At 34.1% G+C, this 23532-nt stretch overlaps 1 protein-coding gene across 1 annotated transcript; it reads left to right on the top strand.

Annotated features, from left to right (window-relative positions):
* The first annotated feature begins 18047 nt into the window (after nt 1-18047).
* LOC123555649 (L-xylulose reductase-like) lies at nt 18048-18572 on the top strand. Its single transcript, XM_045346245.2, has one exon. It carries the CDS (start codon nt 18048-18050, stop codon nt 18570-18572), a length of 525 nt encoding a protein of 174 aa, XP_045202180.2.
* Nucleotides 18573-23532: the final 4960 nt, after the last annotated feature.

The following is a 23532-nucleotide window of genomic DNA, read 5'->3' as shown; positions in this document are numbered from 1 at the left end:
AACTCGTATATTAATTATTCAAGTAAAATGAACACTCGTTTTTTCAACTTACTTGATGAAAATACTTCATTACATATTTAAAAAAAAAAATCACCGAAAATATGAAAAATGGAAACTTGACAAAGTCCTACCTCCTGATTTATTCGACGGAGGTTTTGTTTTATACGAATGTCACACAAGAAGAACATTCCGTATACGAAACAAAAAAAAAACACTAAATATATAAGGAGATATAGAAGCAAATATGTGTTTTAAAAGGTAATACTTCATCAAGTATGTGAAATAACTCGCTAAATTACTACAAATCCAAAAAATGCAAAACTGTTCCTATGTTGCTATGGTAACGCATATGAAATGAAAGTTTTGGATTTTAGTTTTAGAAATGTTCTTGATACGAAATAAAACGAAACAGACATAATAGTTAGAGAATAAGCCTTAGTAGATGTATAAAAATAAAAAAAAATCTTATTTCTTATAAGAGTTTTCGGTCGTCCTTACATGAAAGAGTTATCTCCCTTGTTTTTGCACGATCATTCTGTCTTAGAATACAAAATGAAAATTCGTTTCAAGAAGTTGGATCACTGAGTATTGTGACGACATACAATTTTTAGTGTTCAGCAATATAAACTAAAATATATTGCAAAATAGTTTTCTATACCCCCATTCTAAATGATCAAATATCTTTCTAGCGTAAGTCTTAGATAGATGTAATAATCAATTTTTTTTGGGTCATTACCGACGTCTGGTCATTATATTTTGGTGGATTTTGAAAAATATAGTTAATTACCAATGGAATGATGTTGTTTTACATGCATATTTAGTGGGGGCCATTTTTGGTCCTTATCATATCCCGTCCTTTTGCTGGATATTTTATATTACCGTGATAGCTACCTAGCATCTCCCGGTAGTTCTAGGCATTAACGCGAAATTTTGCGCAAAGACGTTAAAGGATATGAATAAAAATACATCTAGAAAATATTAAGAATTGCTGAAACGTTTTCAGAAAAATGCACACAGTTTTTGGAAAGGTTTACTATAATATCCTGATACATTTTGGATCTGCCTATGTCATCATAACTAAACAGGAAGATCAACAGCTTGGAAACTCGTAGTCTTCGAAACAATTACATGTAGCAGTTTCATGGATTCACCGAACTATCAGACGAAAACTCTGGAACGCTGGGGAAATTAGATTAAGATGACATATAGAATAGGCTCGAACAAAACCAGAGTCATATGCCTAACCTATGCAAAAGTTCGAGAAATATTAGTTAGAGTTTCCGAAAGTTACCCTACAGAGGAACTAAAAAATAAAAGCTAGGCGTGCCAACATACTGAGAAATTTTCCTCACTTATCAGGGGAAGGAAGTGTGCAAATACTACGATTAAGTCAGTTTCGCTGTTGGCGTTTTCTCCCCTTAGCGCTTTGATAACTCTTATCTCAAACAGTGATCAAGTAACAAGACATCATCTCTTACATGCTTGATTGTCTATATACATTCAATTAATATAAATGAATAGCATTCTTTATTCGGAATGTGAATGTTCTGACTAATGTTTTATGTTTTTCTTTAAACAAAATATTTTAGCAATTTATTTTCTGTGCTTTGCACGAAACAATGGATACTTTTTCGCACCTAATACGCAAGTGTTTCATTAGAAATTTATTCGTTTTATAGATTTATAGATTTCTGATCTGAAATTTTAATCCAACAAAAGTATTTAAACTGTACGAGAGGAAAACATTTCAATACAAGATAGTGATATGTTTTGTGATAGTATTTATTATCAGATCAGAAATCAGATTTTTTTTGAATAATTGATGTATTCTTCAGACTGAATGACAAGCGGATAGATCTATCAAGTTTATCAAATCTATTCAATAATTTCATTGCACATCTTTTAATAATATCATGTATTGGTATTCAAACAAATCAAAGTATACATGTGTATGATGTATGGATGAATGGCTATACCCTGTTTTAAATGTACGCATGCAGCTATGATAAAACATAGAGTTCTTATGAAATTTGATAATATTGAATTAGGTATATACATTATATACAATATCTGCACATCTGTTTATAATATATCATCTCCAACACCATTCCCCTTATTTTCAGAGTCCTTATCTTTGCATCATCTTAACACATACTTATCAATAAGCATCAGTAGCTTTGCGAAGTAACTTTTGTAGTGATTCCTAGTGATTTCAGTCTTGTTTTAAATTCTTCTGTGGTCATTTCACTGGCGGGTTTTTCATTTTCTTTTTCAAATTGCTTTAAAACTTAATAACTGACAAACTTTATCTTATGGACACACATTAGAATTTGCTGTTTTTAATGCTTTTTACGATGAAATATAAAATATAATTCCTTGTGCTTGTGTTTGTATCTATAGTTATATTATTTTATGAATGTTTGCCCGGTCCTGAAGATTTTAAACGACATTTTGTAGAACGGTTTTAAGTACGTAGAAGAATGGTCACCATAGTAGAGTTTTTCGTTGATAAATCATCATGATAAGTGTGACACGTTTTCTGTCTTTTACAGAAAAAAAAAATTGTCAGACAGATGACTCGAACACACTACCCTGCGGTTAGTGGCAAAGCGCTTTGTCCGCATGATACATGATGGTATATAATTAGCATTTCAATAGTTATATCGTTGTTTAGGTTCGGACACCGAAAATTTATTTACGAAAACATACGGAATATTCATGAGTGCCAGGTCAATACTTACGGACAATACGTAATTATATTATATAGTTTAATTTGAGAATTATTTTCTTTCCTTGTTACTTATTATTTTTAATAAAGGGTAAAACATGAAAAAACTTCAAAAAAGTAATAAAACCTAAAATATTGGTCCAGATGAACACAGGTGGTAATTATTAGTTGTCGATTCTCCATTCGTTATGAAACACATGTGCATCTGTCCACTGTTAATTACATCTAATTAAGAGATAAACATCTTTTTGGCGTAAAACGGCATGCTAAAAAACTGCTATCAATTTTGTAATCTCATATTAATTCTTTGAAAGTCATTTAAGTTTATTATTACATTGTCAAAACGCAGTGGCTAGAGGACCGGAATCGGTTCCCTAGACAGCGAACTTATTCGTCCGGAACCGGTTCTCTAGCCAAAGTACCGTGCATAGGCTAGGGAACCGGAAATTTATTTCTATGCATAAAACTGGCGAAATTCACTTTGTTTCTTTTGGTAAGTATCATGTGCATGTTCTTATCTTACTAAGTTAATTAATTTTACTATTTCAGCAAGCTATGCCCTTTTATTTATTTATGTTTACTGTGTCTCCAGAAGTGTACTCGCCGCATACTGTCCGCCATATTGGAATGATAAAATAAACTAGTACGAATGAATGAGAAATCGGCGGCACTGGAGCCGAAATAAACTTTAAATTTAAACTTAAAAGGTGTAAGACAATACCAGTTCTAAACGATTAAAACAAATTAAGTAAGTTCTGTTAATTAGTATTGATTACATATCTTTGAACGTGAAATGCCGAGGTGTTACAAACCAGTATTTAAAGTGATCAAAGAATCTGTATGAAGTTTTAAGGGCAATTAAATTATTTGTTCATCTATAAACATGTAATGACGCAAATACAAACCAATATTATTTTATATTTAAATAATTTAAATATAGTACAAGTTTAAAGCAAAATTTAATAACATTTAAAAATTAATTAAGATAATAATATGCGTGACACTTACCAAGAAACAAAGTGGATTTCTGACACTTACCAAGAAACAAAGTGGATTTCGGCAGCATTATGCATAGAAATAAAATTCCGGTTCCCTAGCCTATGCACGGTATTTTGCTTAGAGAACCGGTTCCGGACGAATAAGTTCGCAGTCTAAAATTTTAGCCATTTAGATCTCGAAAAATGTAGGCACATTTCAACTCTTTCTTTGCGAGATTTTTTTACAATTGGTTATTCCATTTAATTATTGGAACATTTTACAAGGTGCGTATAAAAAAAAACCTACAAATCATAGCCAATATCTTGTCAATTTTCTTTTAATTCTAATTCACTGATACAATCCGCTACTTTAACATAAATCACGCATTTAAATTCAAATACTTATGTCATACATCGGCACGTGTCACGATGTTATACCTTTCAGTCATACATGCCGTGATTCGGATGGCAACATACGTGTCCCTTTAAAATATAATTAACATAATTTAATTTCTGCCTACACTGATTTAAGGCATATGACCATAAAATTTATAATGCTAATATTTTGTCAATACAATATACGCTGTCTCGTGCCACGATGATATACATGTATACAAGAAACAGGATGCTACCTGACCAAAATGACACTTTAAATTTAAATTTAATAAATAAATTAATTAAATAAAATTTAAATAAACTAATTTACTGAAACACCCAGTCATTTTGTCAAAATAAGTCATAATAAATATATTGTATTATTATTTTGGTTATTACTGTAATGCAACTACACAGCTGCTTTTTTCGAATTTTTAAAAACATATATCAGTATTTTCAAAGGAAAATGCCACGAAAACTTTAAAAAGAAAAAAACTTTTAAAAGAACATTTATCAGACGGAACGCAGCTTAAAAATCATGCTAAACTCTGTTAAATAATTATACAATCATGTATTCCTATTCCGATACGGCTCTATCTTATCGTAAAACTTAGCACGTTTTTGTCAATATACAGAAAGCGTTGAAACTCCGTTTTTAAACTAATTTAGAAGCAAGAAAGAAATAACTTATTTTATAATAAAATATATGTCTAGAATGTGCATGGCGGGAACTTTCCAATTATATCAGGGATGGAAATTTAACTTTAATATTTCCATCAAAAATAATCAGTAAAAACAGGGTTATCGTGTAATTCTGCCAAATATATATATGGAGTATATTGAATTTGAGAGACTTTTTTCAAACGAATTTAGAAGCAACCAAATATTGACTTATTTTGAAGAAAAATATACCATCGTAAAGGTATTGAATTGTTTTTTAAGGAAATATCAGGGATGGTATAATAGAATAAATAGAAATGTGTAATTTATGACATTTTCTATGGTAAATGTATCATTTTCCTATATAAATCAATGTAAGTTTAGGAATAGGATTTATCAGTTGTTTCAGAGGGCGACATGCCCCAAGACCTCCCTGAAAACTCTGCAACACCGTCCCTATACCAGAACCCTGGATCCGCCCCTGATGTGGATGTACAACAAACGCAAAAAAAAATGAAAAGGCTGGATTGTCAGACAGTCAAATGGGCTCGAGTGAAACTATAGATAGTGATCGTGCCGGGGAATCTTTTCAAAACGCCATCAGTTCACCTTTGAGAATAATAAAAGAAATGTATATATATCTATTAATTCATGAAGTGGAAATATTATAAAAAGTTTTTATGATAATAACCAAATCTTTTAGAATTTGTATATTTGATTTTTACCTCAAACTGTTTCAAAAATTGTCACCAGGAGGGTTACAAAAAATATGGCATTCTTACAAAACGGCAGAAGTAATTAGTTTAATATACGGCGTTCGTCTTTCGATATTTTATTATGTAATAAAATGATATTCTGTTGAACAAAGTGAGAACCACACATGATGTTTCAAACCTTAGAATTATCCTGCTCCTGTAAGTAAGATATCTTTTGCTAAATTGCAATGAATAAGAATCTTTTTATTTAGCTTGTTAACTACAATCGGAGGTATAGCGTTGTCGAATTTATTCAGTAGTTAGGGCAGGATGACGCACTGAATTTGACCAAAAAAAAAAAAAAAATAAATAAATTTTACACTGGACTAAGTGAGACCTGCACTGGATATTAATTAAATAAAAGACTTAGTAATATCTGACCGCTGTGGCTAAATTTTGTTTCACTCAACTGAAATGAAACAGTAACCGTGAATTTAGCTTCTGGCATCGCAAACAGAGGTGCAGCGCTGCCCTATTTGTTCAGTAATTAGGGCAGGATCACGGAACGTTCACGAGTAATATCGGGCCACAGTGACACTCACTTGCAGTAAAATAATAATTGTCTTTCACTCAACTGAAATGAAACAGTAACTGTGAATCTAGCTTCTGTGTCGCAAACAGAGGTGCAGCGCTGCCCTATTTGTTCAGCAATTAGTGCACGTTGGTAATATCGGGCCACAGTGACACTCAATTGCAGTAAAATAATAATTGTGTGCTATGCTGCCGAATTCGTTTAATAACAGTCCCAATTTGGATGAAAATGAAATTTTACACCGGAAAATGTGAGAACGGCTCACGATATTACATTCAAGCCTTAATAATATTGGAGCACAGTGTCTAAAGTTGCAATGAAATGAAAACTGTCTATTTAGCTTGTGGATTGCAATTATATAAGGTGCCGTTCTGCTGAATGCGTTCAGCAGCAAAGGCAGCATGACGGTCTCAATTCGGACAAAACAATAAAGCAAAGCGAGAACTGCACACGATATTATGGGCCTAGTAATATCGGGCCACTTTGATTAAACTGTCAGTCAAAGTTCTGCAATGAATCAGTAGCAGTTTATATAGAGTCTGAACTGCAATAAGAGGTGCTGCTCTGTCGAATTCGTTTAATAGCAACGACAGAATGATGGTAACAAATAGGATAAAAATTGCCTTTTTTTTTACACCAGACAAAATAGAGTACTACACATTGATAATAGTGGGCTACTGTGAATAAATTTCTTTTTTCTGAATCGTAATGAAAAGATAACCGTGTATTTAGCTTCTTAAATACAGTACGTGCAGTTGCGCTGCCGAATTCGTTCAGTACTCAGTGCAGAATGACGATTTAAATTTTGACAAAGAAATTTTACGCCGGACAAAATGATAACTACACACGTTACCACAAGCGTTAGTAGAAGGAACGAATCTGGGTAGCAAACGAGCCTCGTAGATTACGTTCCCTGAGATTCTCCCAAGAATGATGATATCAGGCGGTAACACACGCGTGTGTATTGTCTAACTGATTTATCGGATGATTATAACAGTAAACTGAATACTTTTTTTTTAAATATTTAGAAATATTTTCCCTTTATTGAGCCTCCCTTAGAAACTTCGCATATTAATTTGCATATGCACGAGCTGGACACTAGGGAATCAGCCAGTCACTGACGAATGGAGTCCTCTTGTTCATCGCCTTTAGCAACGGGTACTTGTGTGAAAATCTACCCACAGCCGATTAGGGTTCACAGCTGTTAACCTCGATTTATACTATAATTATAGATGTATGTACAATGATAAGATGTAAATAAAGATTGCTTCTTCATCTAATCTGACACTGGTCCAGCGCGCTGCGCAGCTGGTTTCTTTGATGTGCGTTGCAAGAAAGTAAAATGTCGCTGGACGATAATGATGATATTATTTTGTCCCAGGCCTTGGATGTTAGGAAAACGCTGTGGCTTACGATAACTTTAAAAGTGAAAATGGGGACGATCTTTTGTTGTCTCGGGCATTAGATTTGATGGAAAGTAGACCTAGCGGTACCAGGAATAGCTCGAATGATTGCAAAAGTTTTGATGATATAGAATTTAACTCGACTCACACATTGTGCGGAAAAAAAAAAAAGAAAAAAAAAAAGGAAAATGAAACGATAAGCCAAATGATGAATATTTATGATGTTCAGCTTACCGAAAATACATTTGGAAATTTTAACATGAGGTTAAACGATGTAATTATGAAAATAACCGGCACTTGGGCGCAGCCCGAGTGATATAATAATTACGCATCTGAACGACAAACAATGATTTAATTCAAGAGCAAATCACTAAATGAGATAGGCCTATATTATTTCGATTAGATAACACGTTACCAAGGGCTTTAAAGTACATCCTTGACGGCATTCATTATTCAATTGGTTTCTTTTCCAGCGCGCCACTATGCCGTTTGACGCTGTGACGCAATAATTGTGACGTCAGAACAGTGAATTGTTGTATAATAGTGAGCGTAGCTCGCGAGCAACAATGTGTAGGCGAATATAACAAAGGTGTGCCGAATGAGGCAAAGTGATGTAGCTGAAAAATTTTCGTCGACGTCCGGGCGCCGCCATTTTTTTCTACTTCCGTCAAAGTCGGGAATTTTTTTTTTTTTTAATTTCATATTTGAGTTACAATCTCTATATTCATTTAGGTGTCTTTATTTTTAAAGTTATGTTATGGAAATAATTTCAATTTTGCTTTTATTTTACGAAAAGCGCGTCCCTTGTGGACAGGTGCTCACAGGAAATGCTTTGTTGGCAGTGAATACGGAACTTCATTTGATTGCTGAATATTATCCATCACTCAAAAATAATGCAAGAAAGATTTCCAGTTGGTAGAAAAAAAATATTATTTTCTTTTAAAAGATCAAGCATTTGCCAGAAAATGGGATAAAATGTCATAAATAAGCGTAAAGCCACAAGAACGCGGCAAGCAGGTAATGTCGTCACCGTGACACCGGCTTTCCATAAATTTTGTAACGTATGATATTTGCTGTTACAGGTATGATGACACTAAATGTTTGTTTCTTTTCAAGTGAATAGGTTATCGCGAATTATTTTAAGCAGTGAAGTTTCTTTGTCGTTTAAGCTACGCTCGCTTGAGGCTTCGCCTTTTTCATATTAATTCGGATCGTACTAGAATGATATTTTTTTTTCATGTAGGCCCTATTTGTTTTTTCATTTTTGAGGAGGCGGGCATTGGGAGGGGAGGCTTACGGATACACTATGGACAAAAGAACTGGACAAGCGTCTGTCAGTAGGCCTACCTATCTACTGAATGATGCTTATAACCGGATAATGACAGACAAACTGACAGCATATTTTACTGACGTAAACTGAACATTTAAATCATACAATATAAATGTAATACAAAATACAAAATTTTAAATATAGATGAAACACAATAATTTAATTTTATCCCATCGTGTTATATTCCAATAATAAAGAGTGCATGTTTAGGGTAAAACTTTTTTTTTTTCATTTTTGTAAGTATCGGATAACTACGAACGAAATATCGCTTTCACAGGTGGGGCCTTTTTTATTATTATGGTATTGGCACATACTAGGGCCTTTTTATTATTATAGTACTGGTACATACTGTTTGTCAATAAAATCAAATTATCATGTTTTCACTATCTTTACAAATATTTACAAGAAAGAGATTTCCAGCATTAATACGAGTAGGCCTATATAATAGCAATAACTTGATTATATCTGCCGAAGTGTTCATTACAGTTGCCCCAAGGCAATGACATGATTTTAAATATTTTTTCTTACATATTCGTACAATGGTCAAACTGTTATTTATTTTCTATATTGCTATTCTGACAAAACATACAGTGACAATGACCTGTTGTGTATACAAGAAAAGAGATAGAAAACAGCCCCAGGCCAGAGATAATCTTTTTGACATAAACTACAGGACTCAACATTGTATTATTATTAAACGTTCGATTTGATGTGCTATGAAAATTTTCAAATTTAGCTATTACATCCAGGTACAATTTATCACTTTACTGTAAATAGTGAATGGTTTATAAAACAGTAACAACTGCAAAGTTGATTTCTATTTTGATATGGTAGTCACAAACAAGCTTAAATCACGGTGATACATCGTACAGCGGATACAGATCTGTACATGATGGACAAACGTGTTAATATCACAGTTCTGCTCAATATGGGTGGACAACACGTGCACATATTTACATGTTAACATCTCTACATCTATTTTTCATAATGAATGCAGCAGAATATGTAAGTACTAAAAAAATTAAGTACTTTTATCATAAAGACCCCATAATGTTTGCAGCATCCATCTTTTGACAAATCATTATTTACTGTATCACAATTTTATGTAGAGATACATACATGACTATTAATAAAAAAAAAAAGGAGAAGCGTATCGATAATACTTAAGAAATGAAAATGAGGTTTCATAACATAATGTTCCATTATCTTTTTTTAAGCTTCGTGTTTTGGCTCCACATTTGTACAGCATTGTTGACATTCTTAAAAGATAAAACGGAGATATACTGGCCATGATCTGTTGCAAAACCTACGAAATTTTAGATTCTAAGATTGATTGGGCAAACAACATAGTTTCTGTATTTATCAGCATTGTTAATTCATTTAACAAGTTTGGTTTAGATATTTTTGAGCTGATACACACTTACCAGAAACATAGCACCTGTCCTACTTTAAAATGAAAAAAAAAAATGTTTATATGATAAGCGGTCTAATGTAGACTGGAAATCGAGCATCTGCTTTGGTAACATTTTGCTAGTTAGATAGTTAGGTATAGATATGTAGTCGCTAGAAAAGAGAATAGAGTATCTTGATGGACAAAAGTGTTAATATTATTGTAATAATTTAAAGAAAACCACCCTCATAGCACAGAATATAACTTGTGAGCAAACTACTGGTATATATCTATAGATCTGTTAATTATAGATTTATTTTACAGTAACTATGACCTGATTGTTTATTGTAATATGTATATATGTATGACGAGAAGCTGTGTACAGTTTAAGTCAATAAAATATTCTTCTTCTTCTTTAACCGACGACATGAGCTACAATTAATGGTCTAAAAGTGAGACAAATCCTGAAAAACACCAAGAAAGTGTATGATTAAATGTTCTGTTAGCAGCATTAACTTTAAATAATCACATTGAATGAAATCTTCAGTACATCTCAATTTTCTTCATCTATACACCTAACAGGATATTTCTGAAAACGGTCTATACCCCGTACTGCAAATGTCTATACCCCGAACACTCGTGTCAAAATTCATTTAGGTAGTACAAAATAAAACTGTTATAGTCAGATATCCAGGATTTTTCGTATGAATACTCAATAAAAAATTAAAGAGAATTACCGATTCAGAATTTCGATGAATCTTCTATTAACGATCTACTTTTACTAAAATATGCACAAAAATGAAGGCTCGACAGTGAGCAAACGGAAGATCAACCTATTTATAAACTACCTTGTGCACTTTACAAGCTATATGGATGTATTTTGGGGCATAGGAATCATTCCACTTTTGATTAAATTCGCCGTTTACATCATTTTTATCTTAATGGTGTTGAAATAATGTTAAATCTTACCAGTGGTAATGCAGATTTTCAAAACATGCCATTATTTATAGCTCAATAACTAGCTATATCCGTTGTACGATGTATCACTGTGAAAATGAAATGCCTCCATATCTGAATCTCGTTGAAAATTTAAGTTTAAATTTAAACAGTATTTCAAGTGGGTATTTTATTACTTTTTCGTAAAACACAGATAAATCTATTGAATTCTACTCCACCTTTTACTGCGTGACGTATACAATTTAACAAAATTTTAATTTTTACTATGACTGTCACAGTGTTTTGTTATACAAGAATACTATACATGAAAAACCCTCTACAGACTACGCGAGCCCGTTTTAGCTCACCTGTCACGTAGTGACAAGGGGAACTTTTGTGATCGCCCTTCTTCCTTCTTCCGTCGTCCGTTCGTCGACGTCTGTCCACAATTTCTTGTGAACACGATAGAGACTACATTTTGCAATCAATTTTTATCAAACTTGCATACAACTTGTACTGGCATAATATCACAGTTCCGTCATGGGTTCCAGAGTTGTGGTCCATAAAATGGCATACATTTGCTATTGTGGTCTTTGCAGGCCTATAGAGACTCCTTGTATAGTTTGAATTGATACAAACAGATTTTGGATTCCATGGTAAATCCAATCCAGTCCAATCTGATCTTAGGATTCAGTGTTACAGCCACTGATTGACCCCTGAAAGAGTAAAAAAATTGTTAATTTTTACCTAGTAAACATGGTAAAAGTGCGATTTTACATTCCATTTTAACAACACTTCTTAAGTCACAAAAAATTTCTCAGTTTCTTTCGAAAACCGGCTAGATTCCATCATGTAATCTAGTGTTACTGCCCACGAAAGGGACAAAATTTATCTATTTTGGCTCTTTCAGCCATTTTGAGGTTTCATTCCTGCTTTGCTTTGATACTTTATATTTAAACTTCCACTCAGATCAAAGGAAATGCTTGCTAACACTGTAAAAGCCACATTTATGACCCTATCTTCATGAAACAAGGTCAGAATGTTTATTTTGATGATTCCAAGGACAAGTTTAACAGGTGAGCCGACACACCAGAACGAGGTGGGAGAAATCAGCTATCCATCCTACTTATTAATTTATGTCATTGTTTTTTTACTACAATTTTCAACTTCCCAAACTTTTAAAACAGTGATATGAATCTCGGGGCATTTTCCTTTTAAAGTGATCTAAAAAAGATTCGCACGGTTTTCTTTTTTTGTTTGTGTGTGTGTGTGTGTGTGTGTGTGTGTGTGTGCGTGTGCGTGCGTCTTAGTTGAGAAATAGCACAAGAGGTAAAATAAAAAAAAAACAAAAAACCTAAAATCACTTTTATAACGAGCATACATTTTCTTTGATGCAGGGGAAGCACCGATAAATAGACGTAGGCTTATCTTCAAACTTTTTGGGTAAGAAATGCTAAAAGAACTGCATTTCACGAACTGGATTTCGTTTTACTTCGGTTACTTTTGCACATATGTTAGGTCTATCATTTCTGTCTCCTTTGAATCTACGTTTTAGATTTCTGGTTCAGAAATGACATAGATTTTCTTAGATTTACTAAACAAACTCCTTTTTCATACTTTTCATAGTCTGGGCACACTGTTATTTAATACCTGCTTTGAACTGGTTATACTGTGAAAAGCGTAGGTAACCGGTAAGATTAATGAGATACAAGCTGAGTGGCAAAATGTATTATTTAGGTCACAATCATCAGAATTGTGTTGAAATCAAGCAATATAATGTTTTCTGCAAAATTTGGAATATCTTTAAGGTGTCAGGCCGAATGCCTGACTGTTTTAAAATAAACGGTAACATATATTTCAAGAATTAAAACCGATTATAATTTTTGCTGACAATAACAGTAAAAGCATTGGGTTAATTAAGTGAACACACGAAATATATATGTTATTGTTAGTCACAGAGAAAAAAGTGTAGTAAGACCGGTATAAAAACGGCGTTAACCCCTTCCCCCTCCTTCCCCAAAAAACAGACCTGTATAAAACCCGAACTACTTCCCGTTCCTATTCTCTCGAGCGGTTGAGGTACCGGACAGCTTTTAAAAGTCTAACTTATTGTTAAATTTGTTCTTTACATTGCACAAGCAACCATTTGTCACAATATGTATCCTCATACACCAGTTTTTTTTATCTCTTGATGTTTTAATTTGAGATAACAAATTATGAAAATGAAGATAAATAGTTCGGTTCTATTGCATGGCTACATATGTGTTTATTTTCGTTTTACTGGGTTAATCATAGGTTTTGATCACAATGGGAAATGCTTCGAAAAAAGTATAATTCAGATTTTCGAGTAAAAATTTTCATAACGAAGAAGAACTTGAAAATCAATCTCACCCGTATGGCTGAAAGCCACCGTATGGCTGAAAGCCACCGTATGGCTGAAAGCCGTCTGCGTAAATCTGAAAACAACAGGGAATGGGTCGCTTTAAGATATATACTCTTGACAAGTATATTCATAATTGAGCCGCGCCATGTGAAAACCACCATAATGGCTTTGCGACCACCATAGATCCAGACCAGCCTGCGCATCCGCGATCGATATAAAACGTCGTTAACCACCCCCACACCACCCCACATTCGTACGCACAAAAAAAAAGACAGGTATAAAACCCGGACCACTATCTGTTCCTGTGCTCTAGCGACTGAGATACCGGACCGCTTCTACAAGTTTAACTTATTTGTCACAATATGTATTCGCTTCCTTATACGCCTGGCTTTTTATTGCCTGTGAGTAGTCTTGAGTAAAATTTTTCATAACATTTTTTTTTTTGAAGACAAACTCAAAAATCAATCTCACCCGTATGTTTTATGCCTTGAATGTCGTCTGCGTAAATATGGACACAGCATGGAGTGGGTCGCTTTAAGCTAGCTGTATATTCTCGACAAGTCTATTCAGATAATTGTATCCGAATGCTTTTCTCTGGATACTTGTTTATATATACCTAATATTTTACTTAAAACTCCAATGTTCCATTTTAAGGTCCTGCATCACGGTATTTACATACACGTACTTTTCTTAGGAACGGTTTGCACATGAGATGAGTGAACACCAATAATATTCTTATATCCAAATAATCATATTCCAGCCATGAATTTGTAACATTACAATGGAAATTTCAATTATCAAATTTCAAAAGTTCTAAGTCTGTCCATTACTCGACTATATGTTGGTACCTTGGAAACATGAGCCTTATTATTATAATTGAATATTCAGGAAAATACTTTATGTTTGGAGCGAGAACCATATATCACATTAGGACCTCCAGTGAGTTTTAGCTCAATAATTCATTTTTTTCCAAAGAGAAGAGCTGTTGTCGTCCTTTTGGTGGCGAAAGTGTAGTAAGATCGGTATAAAACGGCATTAACCACCCCACCCCACATTCGTACACACAAAAAAAGACGACTGTCTGTCCCTGTGCTCTAGCGACTGTTTGTTCTTAACAAAATGTATTCGCATCCTCATACGCCTGGCTTTTTATTGCCTGTGCGTAGTCATAGGTTTTTATCACATGATAAAAGTTTCGAAAAAAAAACAATATAAATTTTGAGTAAAATTTTTCATAACGTTTTTTTGTACCCCACGACAACAAAGTTGTAAGGTGGGGGGGGGGGGGGGGGGGGGGGGGGGGAGAGTATACTGGTTTCAGGTTGTCTGTTTGTTTGTCTGTCTGTCCGTCTGTCCGTAGACGCAGTCTTGTGCGCACCATCTCTCCTTATCCCCTTGACAGAATTTAATGAAACTTCACACAAGTGATCAGTACCAACAGTAGTTGTGCATGGGGCATGTTAGGTTCTTTCAGAAAAAAAATTTGCAGAGTTATGGGACTTTGTTTTTTTGTTACTATACTATATACATAGACACAATCTTGTGCGCAGCATCTCTCCTCATCCCCTTGACACAATTTAATGAAACTTCACACAAGTGATCACTAACAACAGTAGTTGTGCATGGGGCATGTTAGGTTCTTTCAGAAAAAAAAAATTGCAGAGTTATGGGACTTTGTTTTTTTGTTACTATACTATATACATAGACACAATCTTGTGCGCACCATCTCTCCTCATCCCCTTGACACAATTTAATGAAACTTCACACAAGTGATCAGTAACAACAGTAGTTGTGCATGGAGCATGTTAGGTTCTTTCAGCGACAAAAATTGCACAGTTATGGGACTTTGTTTCTTGTTAACATACTATGTACATACAGTCTGCATATGCAATCTTGTGCGTGCCTAATCTACCAAACCCTTACACACAATTTAATGAAACTTCACACAAGTGATCAGTACCAACCCTAGTTGTGCATGGTGCATGTTACATTCTTTTAGATAAATATTCTGCATAATTATGGGACTTTGTTTTTTGTTACTATACTGTATACATACAGTCTATATACATACAGTCCACATAATTATGCAATCTTGTGTGCGTCAAATTGCAATGTACTGTGTCAGTGCATGCGGGGGGTACATTCATCACCTTTAGTGATAGCTCTAGTTTTCTAAAAATCAGTCACAAACGTATGCTTAAAGCCTTGAAAGTCGTCTGCGTAAATCTGGACACAGCATGGAGTGGGTCGCTTTAAGCTAGCTGTATATTCTTGACAAGTACTTTTCAGGGAACGATTTGCACATGAGAGGAGTGAACAATCTTATATCCAAATAAAAATAAGTTCTAACCAGTCTGTCCATTACTCGATTATTTGTTGGTACCTTGGAAAAAATGAGCTTTATTATTATTATTATTATTATTATTATCCACAGAGACAAAAGTGTAGCAGGATCCATATAAAAACGGCGTCAACCACCCCAACCTCACACACACCCCACCCCACATTCGCACACACATAAAAAGACCGGTATAAAAACTGGACCACTACCTGTTCCTGCGCTCTAGCGACTGAGATACCGGACCGCTAAATATACAAGTTTAACTTATTGTTAAATTTGTTCTTAACATAGCACAAGCAACCATTTGTCACAACATGTATTCGCATCCTCTTGATCCTCATACACCTGGTATTTTATCACTTGATGTTTTGATCTGAGATCACAAATTATGAAAATGAAGATAAATATCACCTATCTCATTTTCACACCTATTATGTTATCTCAATTCAACACCTATCTCATTTTCACACCTAGTATGTTATCTCAATTCAACACCTATCATGTTATCTCAATTCAGCACCTATTAAGTTATCTCAATTCAACATCTATCTCATTTTCACACCTATTATGTTATCTCATTTTCACACCTATTATGTTATCTCAATTCAACACCTATCTCATTTTCACACCTATTATGTTATCTCATTTCCACACTATCATGTTATCTCTATTCAACACCTATCTCATTTTCACACCTATTATGTTATCTCAATTCAACACCTATCTCATTTTCACACCTAGTATGTTATCTCAATTCAACACCTATCATGTTATCTCAATTCAGCACCTATTAAGTTATCTCAATTCAACATCTATCTCATTTTCACACCTATTATGTTATCTCATTTTCACACCTATTATGTTATCTCAATTCAACACATATCTCAATTTCACACCTATTATGTTATCTCATTTTCACACCTATCATGTTATCTCAATTCAACACCTCTCTCATTTTCGCACCTATTATGTTATCTCAATTCAACACCTATCTCATTTTCGCACCTATTATGTTATCTCAATTCAACACCTATTAAGTTATCTCAATTCAACATCTATCTCATTTTCACACCTATTATGTTATCTCATTTTCACACATATCATGTTATCTCTATTCAACACCTATCTCATTTCCACACCTATCATGTTATCTCAATTCAACACCTATCTCATTTTCACACCTATCATGTTATCTCAATTCAACACCTCTTCTGTTATCTCAATCCAACACCTATCTCATTTTCACACCTATCATGTTATCTCATTTTCACACCTATCATGTTATCTCAATTCAACACCTATCTCATTTTCACACCTATTATGTTATCTAAATTCAACACCTATCTCATTTTCACACCTATTATGTTATATCATTTTCACACCTATTATGTTATCTCAATTCAACACCGATCTCATTTTCACACCTATTATGTTATCTCAATTCAACACCTATTATGTTATCTCAATTCAACACCTATCATGTTATTTCAATTCAACACCTATCTCATTTCACACCTATTATGTTATCTCAATTCAACACCTATCTAATTTTCACACCAAACTTTGTACATGTATAATAATTAAGTCATTTACAAATGTATATAAAGTTGACCATAATAAATTCTATGCAGGCCATTCTATGATACATTGTATGTTTTTCAGATATTAAAGTGTTGTTTTTTTGTGGATACTTAAAAAGTTGCAATAAAAGTCTGATTTTCTACATATTGGCTGACTGTTTAATTCGTGTTTGAACGGCTACGTGCCTTATTTACCACAGCACACGGTCTCCTTTACTTGATATTTTAATGACATGTCAATTTACATATTATGACAGTATAGGCATACATGTTTACCGTTGCACTACGTTGAACATCTAGGTTATCGCAATTATCTTTTAAAAAAGAATGTCATAAGCAAGTGATGTATTTGAGTGTTTATAATTAAATGTGAAAAGAAATTGAAAAGGTCCTAAAGGATTTTGACTGGATATCTCTTTAAAAATGTCTTTCGATTTTAATGGCAAGAAAGTTCTTGTTACTGGTGCAGGTAAAGGAATCGGACGCGCTATAGCTATTGCACTAAATGAAGCTGGGTGTAAAGTTTTATGCTCTCAGTCGTTACGAAGTCTACTCTCGACACTTTGGTTAGCTGAACATCTAAGATTGTTCCTATACTTGCTGACGTATCCAACTGGGATGATACCAGAAGAAAGCTCGAAGATTTAGAACCGCTCAATGGTTTGGTCAACAAACGCCGGGATCCTTGGAGAGAGTTGTTCTGCAGTTGATTGTCGAGAGACCGAAATCATCAAAATATTGGACATTAATCTGCTGGGCGCAATAAATTGTGCACAATTGGTTGCAAAGAAAATGATTGATGCCAAAGTAAAAGGATCTATCGTGAATATTTCAAGTGTGGCCGGAATAGGTGCTTGTTATTCTTACTTGCCGTACAATGTTTCGAAAGCAGGGCTGGATATGGTCACTAAACAATTTGCACTGGAACTTGGACCATACCAGATAAGGGTTAATTCGGTCAATCCTGCGACTGTCGTGACGCCTATGGTTACAAATCTAAAGAATACCGCAAAGGGTTTAACTTCCCAAACACCTATGGGTAGAGTTGCAAAGGTTGAGGAAGTTGTTTGGCCGGTATTGTACCTTCTTAGTGACTATTCAAGTATGGTTACTGGACAGTTGCATCCGGTTGACGGAGGACTGCTGTCCAATATAGCGGTGAAATATGATTTTTCTAAATGATGATAAAACTGTTTTGGTTGTGATACAAAAAAAAACTGTCCGTGTAAACTTGCAAAGAATTGCCGATTGCTATATCACTAATTAAAATGAAAAAAAAAAAAAAATCTGCACGCCTTAAGCAACATATCTAAATAACATAACATACTATTCTTCTAATAAAGTACAGAAACACATTTTGCATTTTGTATTTGAATAGATTCTAGATCTTTCTTCGGGTTTATATATACAATAAATACTGGTCAGAGTTTTAACGCGTGGTATACCAGAGTGACGTTTTAAATAACAAAAGAAAACAAAATCTGGAAAGTAGATCCCTTGGAAGCATCGAGAACAAGGCAAACAGTGAAAATTGCAAACTCGGTTTGATTGAGTCTGTTCATGAGCAGTAATGGAAAATGTAACACTGCCCACGTCCCCTAGCACCGGCTTAATAAGAGGATACATAACACATCTCACGGAACAATTCTTATTTTCAATTCATATTTTCGAAAGCTTATTCCCCGTTTTGTTTCCGAAGCGTTATGTTGTAAAATTATGGTATTAATTTTTTTTTTTTTTCAATGTTGACAATAACTGTGTATTTGCTGTATGTTTCTTTAAGCGCTATGTTTTATTGACCTTTTTTGCACTGAAATACGAATACATCGGATGGAGACGAGATAAACACCTCAGGCTATGCTAATTACCTTAAAATAGGTCATCAACTCAGGCATAAATAAGAGATGTTCTGTTATTTATAAAGTATATATTCCCGTCAGCACAGCATTCATGGCTCAATGCCCGAGGTCAAATTATTGATCGCGCGATCATTTTGAATAGGACAAGAATATACGTGGGGAAAATATTTCATGATGGACCTGTGAATTCTTTACTTGTGGGTGAAACAGGTCTCATAAGCGTAAATACGACTAGCTTCTACTGATTATAAAACATACCGTACGATTTGTTGTGAATTAACTGTTGTTGTACTTTTAGTAGTTCAACCGCCACCCTTGTTTAAGAGCAACATTTAAAAAACACGTTTTTTTTTCATCCTCAGGTAATAAGTAAGTAGACTCGCCCCGTTTAATCAATCTAGACGCATACAATAGAGCACTTACTTCACCCGATTTACATTTGGAACATTTTCACGCGTTTTGGGCTTTATCGTATGTTTAACATGGGATTTTTGAACCGTCCAAAGATGTTGGAAATGCTTGTCTCATTGTTTATTTTTTTTTTTTAATAAAAATGTTACTGCTTTCATTTTCTACCACTTTTTTTCCACCATTGCCTGAAAAAACAGTAATGAGTTTGTACACTGTTCAGACAACTGTGCTCTGTTGAAATCTAACCAAAAACAAGTTTACCTGCATAAACAGAAAGCGTGATATGTCACCATGCGCGGATCCAGAGAGCGGGGTGGGGACCGGGGGTCCGGACCCCTCTGGAAAATCTTTAAAAAAGGAAAGAAGACAAGAAGGAAAGAAAATGTTTTTCGAAAAAGGCAACATTAGGACTGCATGTAAAGTATATGCGGCTGCTGCTACATACGACCCCGGCATAATTCATATTTATATTTATCTAAAAGAAACTAAGAATTTTACCTTCAAGAAAGCTTGATTTTATCATTTTTCCCAAATTTAACAGGTTAGTCCATAAAACTGCCCCAGAATGCAAAAAATGAAGTGCTAAATTTCAAAATTTCCAGTACGGGGGGGGGGGGGGGGGGGGGGGGGGGGGGAGGGGGGGGATCGGACCCCCTCTGAGAAAATTGGCTGTGTCCGTGCATGGTCACCAGTACTGGACATTATGGTAAACGCTTCTTTCCTGCACAAATGACAATTTCTGGCCGCGATAAACCATTTGACTTATACCAATTATGAAACCTGTTTTGTATTATAGCAAAGAGTTACTTGTACTTGCGGTGCATCTTGATGTTATGTTATTGACTTATAGCTTAAACTGTAAAATGAATTATTATTTATTTATCTATTTAATTATTTTCTGGCACATTATGTTGCATTTAAAGGGTAATAGTTACTATATATAACAATCTGATAAACCAAAACTTACTAATGTAACATTATTTGGGAATGAAAAATTGGACTTTGTGCACGATATTTTAGACCAAGACATAAAAGCGCGTTCGATTAAATAACAAGATTTGTGCAAACCATTCCAAAAATGGTCGAATGTATTATATCACTGGTACAGTCATCGTTATGTAATAACAATACAGCGGAGGGCTGCTTTAAGCATTCTAGGCAGACCGAAAAAATCAGAAACTTCGTCTGACATCAATGCTAATGTTTTCAATTACGTCAACGTCACACACGAAAGAATTTTGCAACGTTAACATCAACTGAAACTTTTAATATTAAAAATCCTGAGCATCATGCTTATCATTAAACTATTTCATAATTTACGGATATTTGATATTTCTTTCCGGCGTTCTACATCTTGTTTTTTTTTCCTCAGATTTGATGAATATATGAAAGTTTGATGCAGCGTTTCTTTTTAAAAACAACTGAGTGTATTTTTCAATGAAACAAATTGGTAACCATTATTTAAATAGCTAACGGCTGACCGTCCAGTCTCTCTTCACTAATAACAATAAGTATTGCCTATTCTTTCATTTTGCTTTCTCGCTAATTTTTCTAGTGGAACATTATGTATTTTCATAAACAGTTTCTTCCACCGTTAACTAAAGCGTGAAAGTCAATATATGACATAAATTGTGTCGGCGTTACTTCAAATACCAAAAACAAATTAATACTTTCTTTGCTTAAAACAGATTTATTAAATTACTGGTATTAGACATTGTCAGTGTAATAAAATCATGTTTTCATTGACTGAACAATTGTCCAGTTAAAAACAAAACAAGAGGGCCAAGATGGCCCTAGGTCGCTCACCTGAGAAACATACTATAACAGTGTAAACATGCTTAACCTAGTGATTTCATGGAAACAAATATTTTGGCCAATTTTCATTAAGATTGGACTAAAAATGTGGTCTCTAAGTTTAAACAAGTATTTTCTTAGATATGACTTAGTGACCTAGTTTTTGAACCCAGATGACCCATATTCGAACTTGACCTAGATTTTATCAAGGCAATCATTCTGACAAAATTTCATGAAGTTCAATTGAAAAATACAGCTTCTATCGCATACACAAGGTTTTTCTTTCATTTGACCTAGTGACCTACTTTTTGAACCCAGATGACCCATATTCAAACCAGACCTAACTTTTATCAAGGCAATCATTCTGACCAAATTTCATAAAGATCAATTGAAAAAACAGCCGCCTCTTCGCTACCAATTTTTTTTTTCTTTTTTGAAAATGACCTATTTTTTTACCTGAGACCCATTTCAAATCCGCCTAGATTTATGAAGGCAATTATTCTGCCCAAATTTCATAAAGATCAATTAAAAAATACAGCCTTTCCCCTCACAGGTTTTTCTTTGATTTGCCCTATTTACCTATTTTTTAAACCCCAGATAAACCATTTCGAATCGGCCTGATTTTATAAGGTAATATTCTGCCCAAAAATTTCAGGGAAATAATTAAAAATTCCCTCTATCGATACACAAGGTTTTTCTTTGATTTTTGCCCTAGTGCCCTATTTTTAACCCCCAGATGAACCATTTTAAAAACTTGGCCTAGATTCATAAAGGTTATCTTCTGACCAAAATTCATGAAGATCAATTGAAAATACCCCCTCTATCGTTTACAAAGTTTTTCTTGTTTGACTAGGGCCTTTTTTTTCCCCCCAGATAAACCATTTTCAAATGGGCCTAGATTTCTCAAGATAATATTCTGACAAAAATTCTAAGTCAATGAAAAATACAGCTCTACGCATACAAAAGGGTTTTTTTTTTCTTTGATTTAACCTAGTGACCTAGTTTTTGAACTCAGATGACCCATTTTCGAACTCGACCTAGATTTTATCAAGGTAATTATTCTGACCAAATTTCATGAAGATCAGTTGAAAAATACAGCCTCTATCGCATACACAAGCTAAATGTTGACAGACGACAGACGACAGACAACAGCAAAAGCCGAGAGAGATAAGAGAGAATCTGTGATTCCATTATTCGACGTTAACGTCAATCTATGACGCCCTGCATAAAGGCCAACACGGTGCACACTCTGTCTGAGATGCTTGGCATAAGTGTTCATACATGTTTTCAGTATTCTGACCTAACAACTAAACAGTATGACTTAGGTGTTGTTTATAAAATTAAATAAAAGATATGTTCAATTATTAATTAATTGACTGTTTTCGAAGAGACTTAACTCCTGACTGTATTATGCAATCAAAATGCTTAAAGAGACAAAATACAATCAAAATAATTCAGTTTCAATACATATTGCGATTTTCTGCGATAAGCCATTACTAAAACAATGATTTTACACATTCTTCAATGATTTATCGCAAACTATTGCTGCACTTACTGAAAATGTGACTGCAAAGATCTTGGTTTTCTGTTTTGTCTTTCATTTTTGATTGCGAACTTCTCCATATAACTTAACAACTGTCTGCGTAGCTGTGCAAGCCGATGACGATAAGATAAGTTTCATTTAAAGTCGGCAAGAAAGCAACATTATAACATAAGCACTAGAGAGTTTTTGAACCGACATTATAAATCAAAGCCTTGAAATGTCTGAAGGTTGCGGGTTTTTAGTAGATTTATTTTCTGTTTAAATGCCAGTCTATGACTATACATGAATGAGAAACAAATACAAGTTTAAATTGCCTCATATCTGAGATGAACTCAGCCTGAACCAGCTTGTGATGTAACCATGAGCTGGAATATCTTATCATATATAGATCTTATATTTTCTAAATGGTCAGTGTGAGTGGATACAGGTTGAATAAGAACTGCTTGTTCACTGATAATTCATCCGCATTGTTAATGAATGGGACTATTTTGTGTAGCACATGAACATCATTTGGATGTGATTCGGAATAAAATAA

Source organism: Mercenaria mercenaria, chromosome 7, assembly GCF_021730395.1.
Source record: "Mercenaria mercenaria strain notata chromosome 7, MADL_Memer_1, whole genome shotgun sequence".
Classification (NCBI taxonomy): domain Eukaryota; kingdom Metazoa; phylum Mollusca; class Bivalvia; order Venerida; family Veneridae; genus Mercenaria; species Mercenaria mercenaria.
Note: the sequence above shows the minus strand (reverse complement) of the source record. Positions and strands in the feature narration are given on the sequence as shown.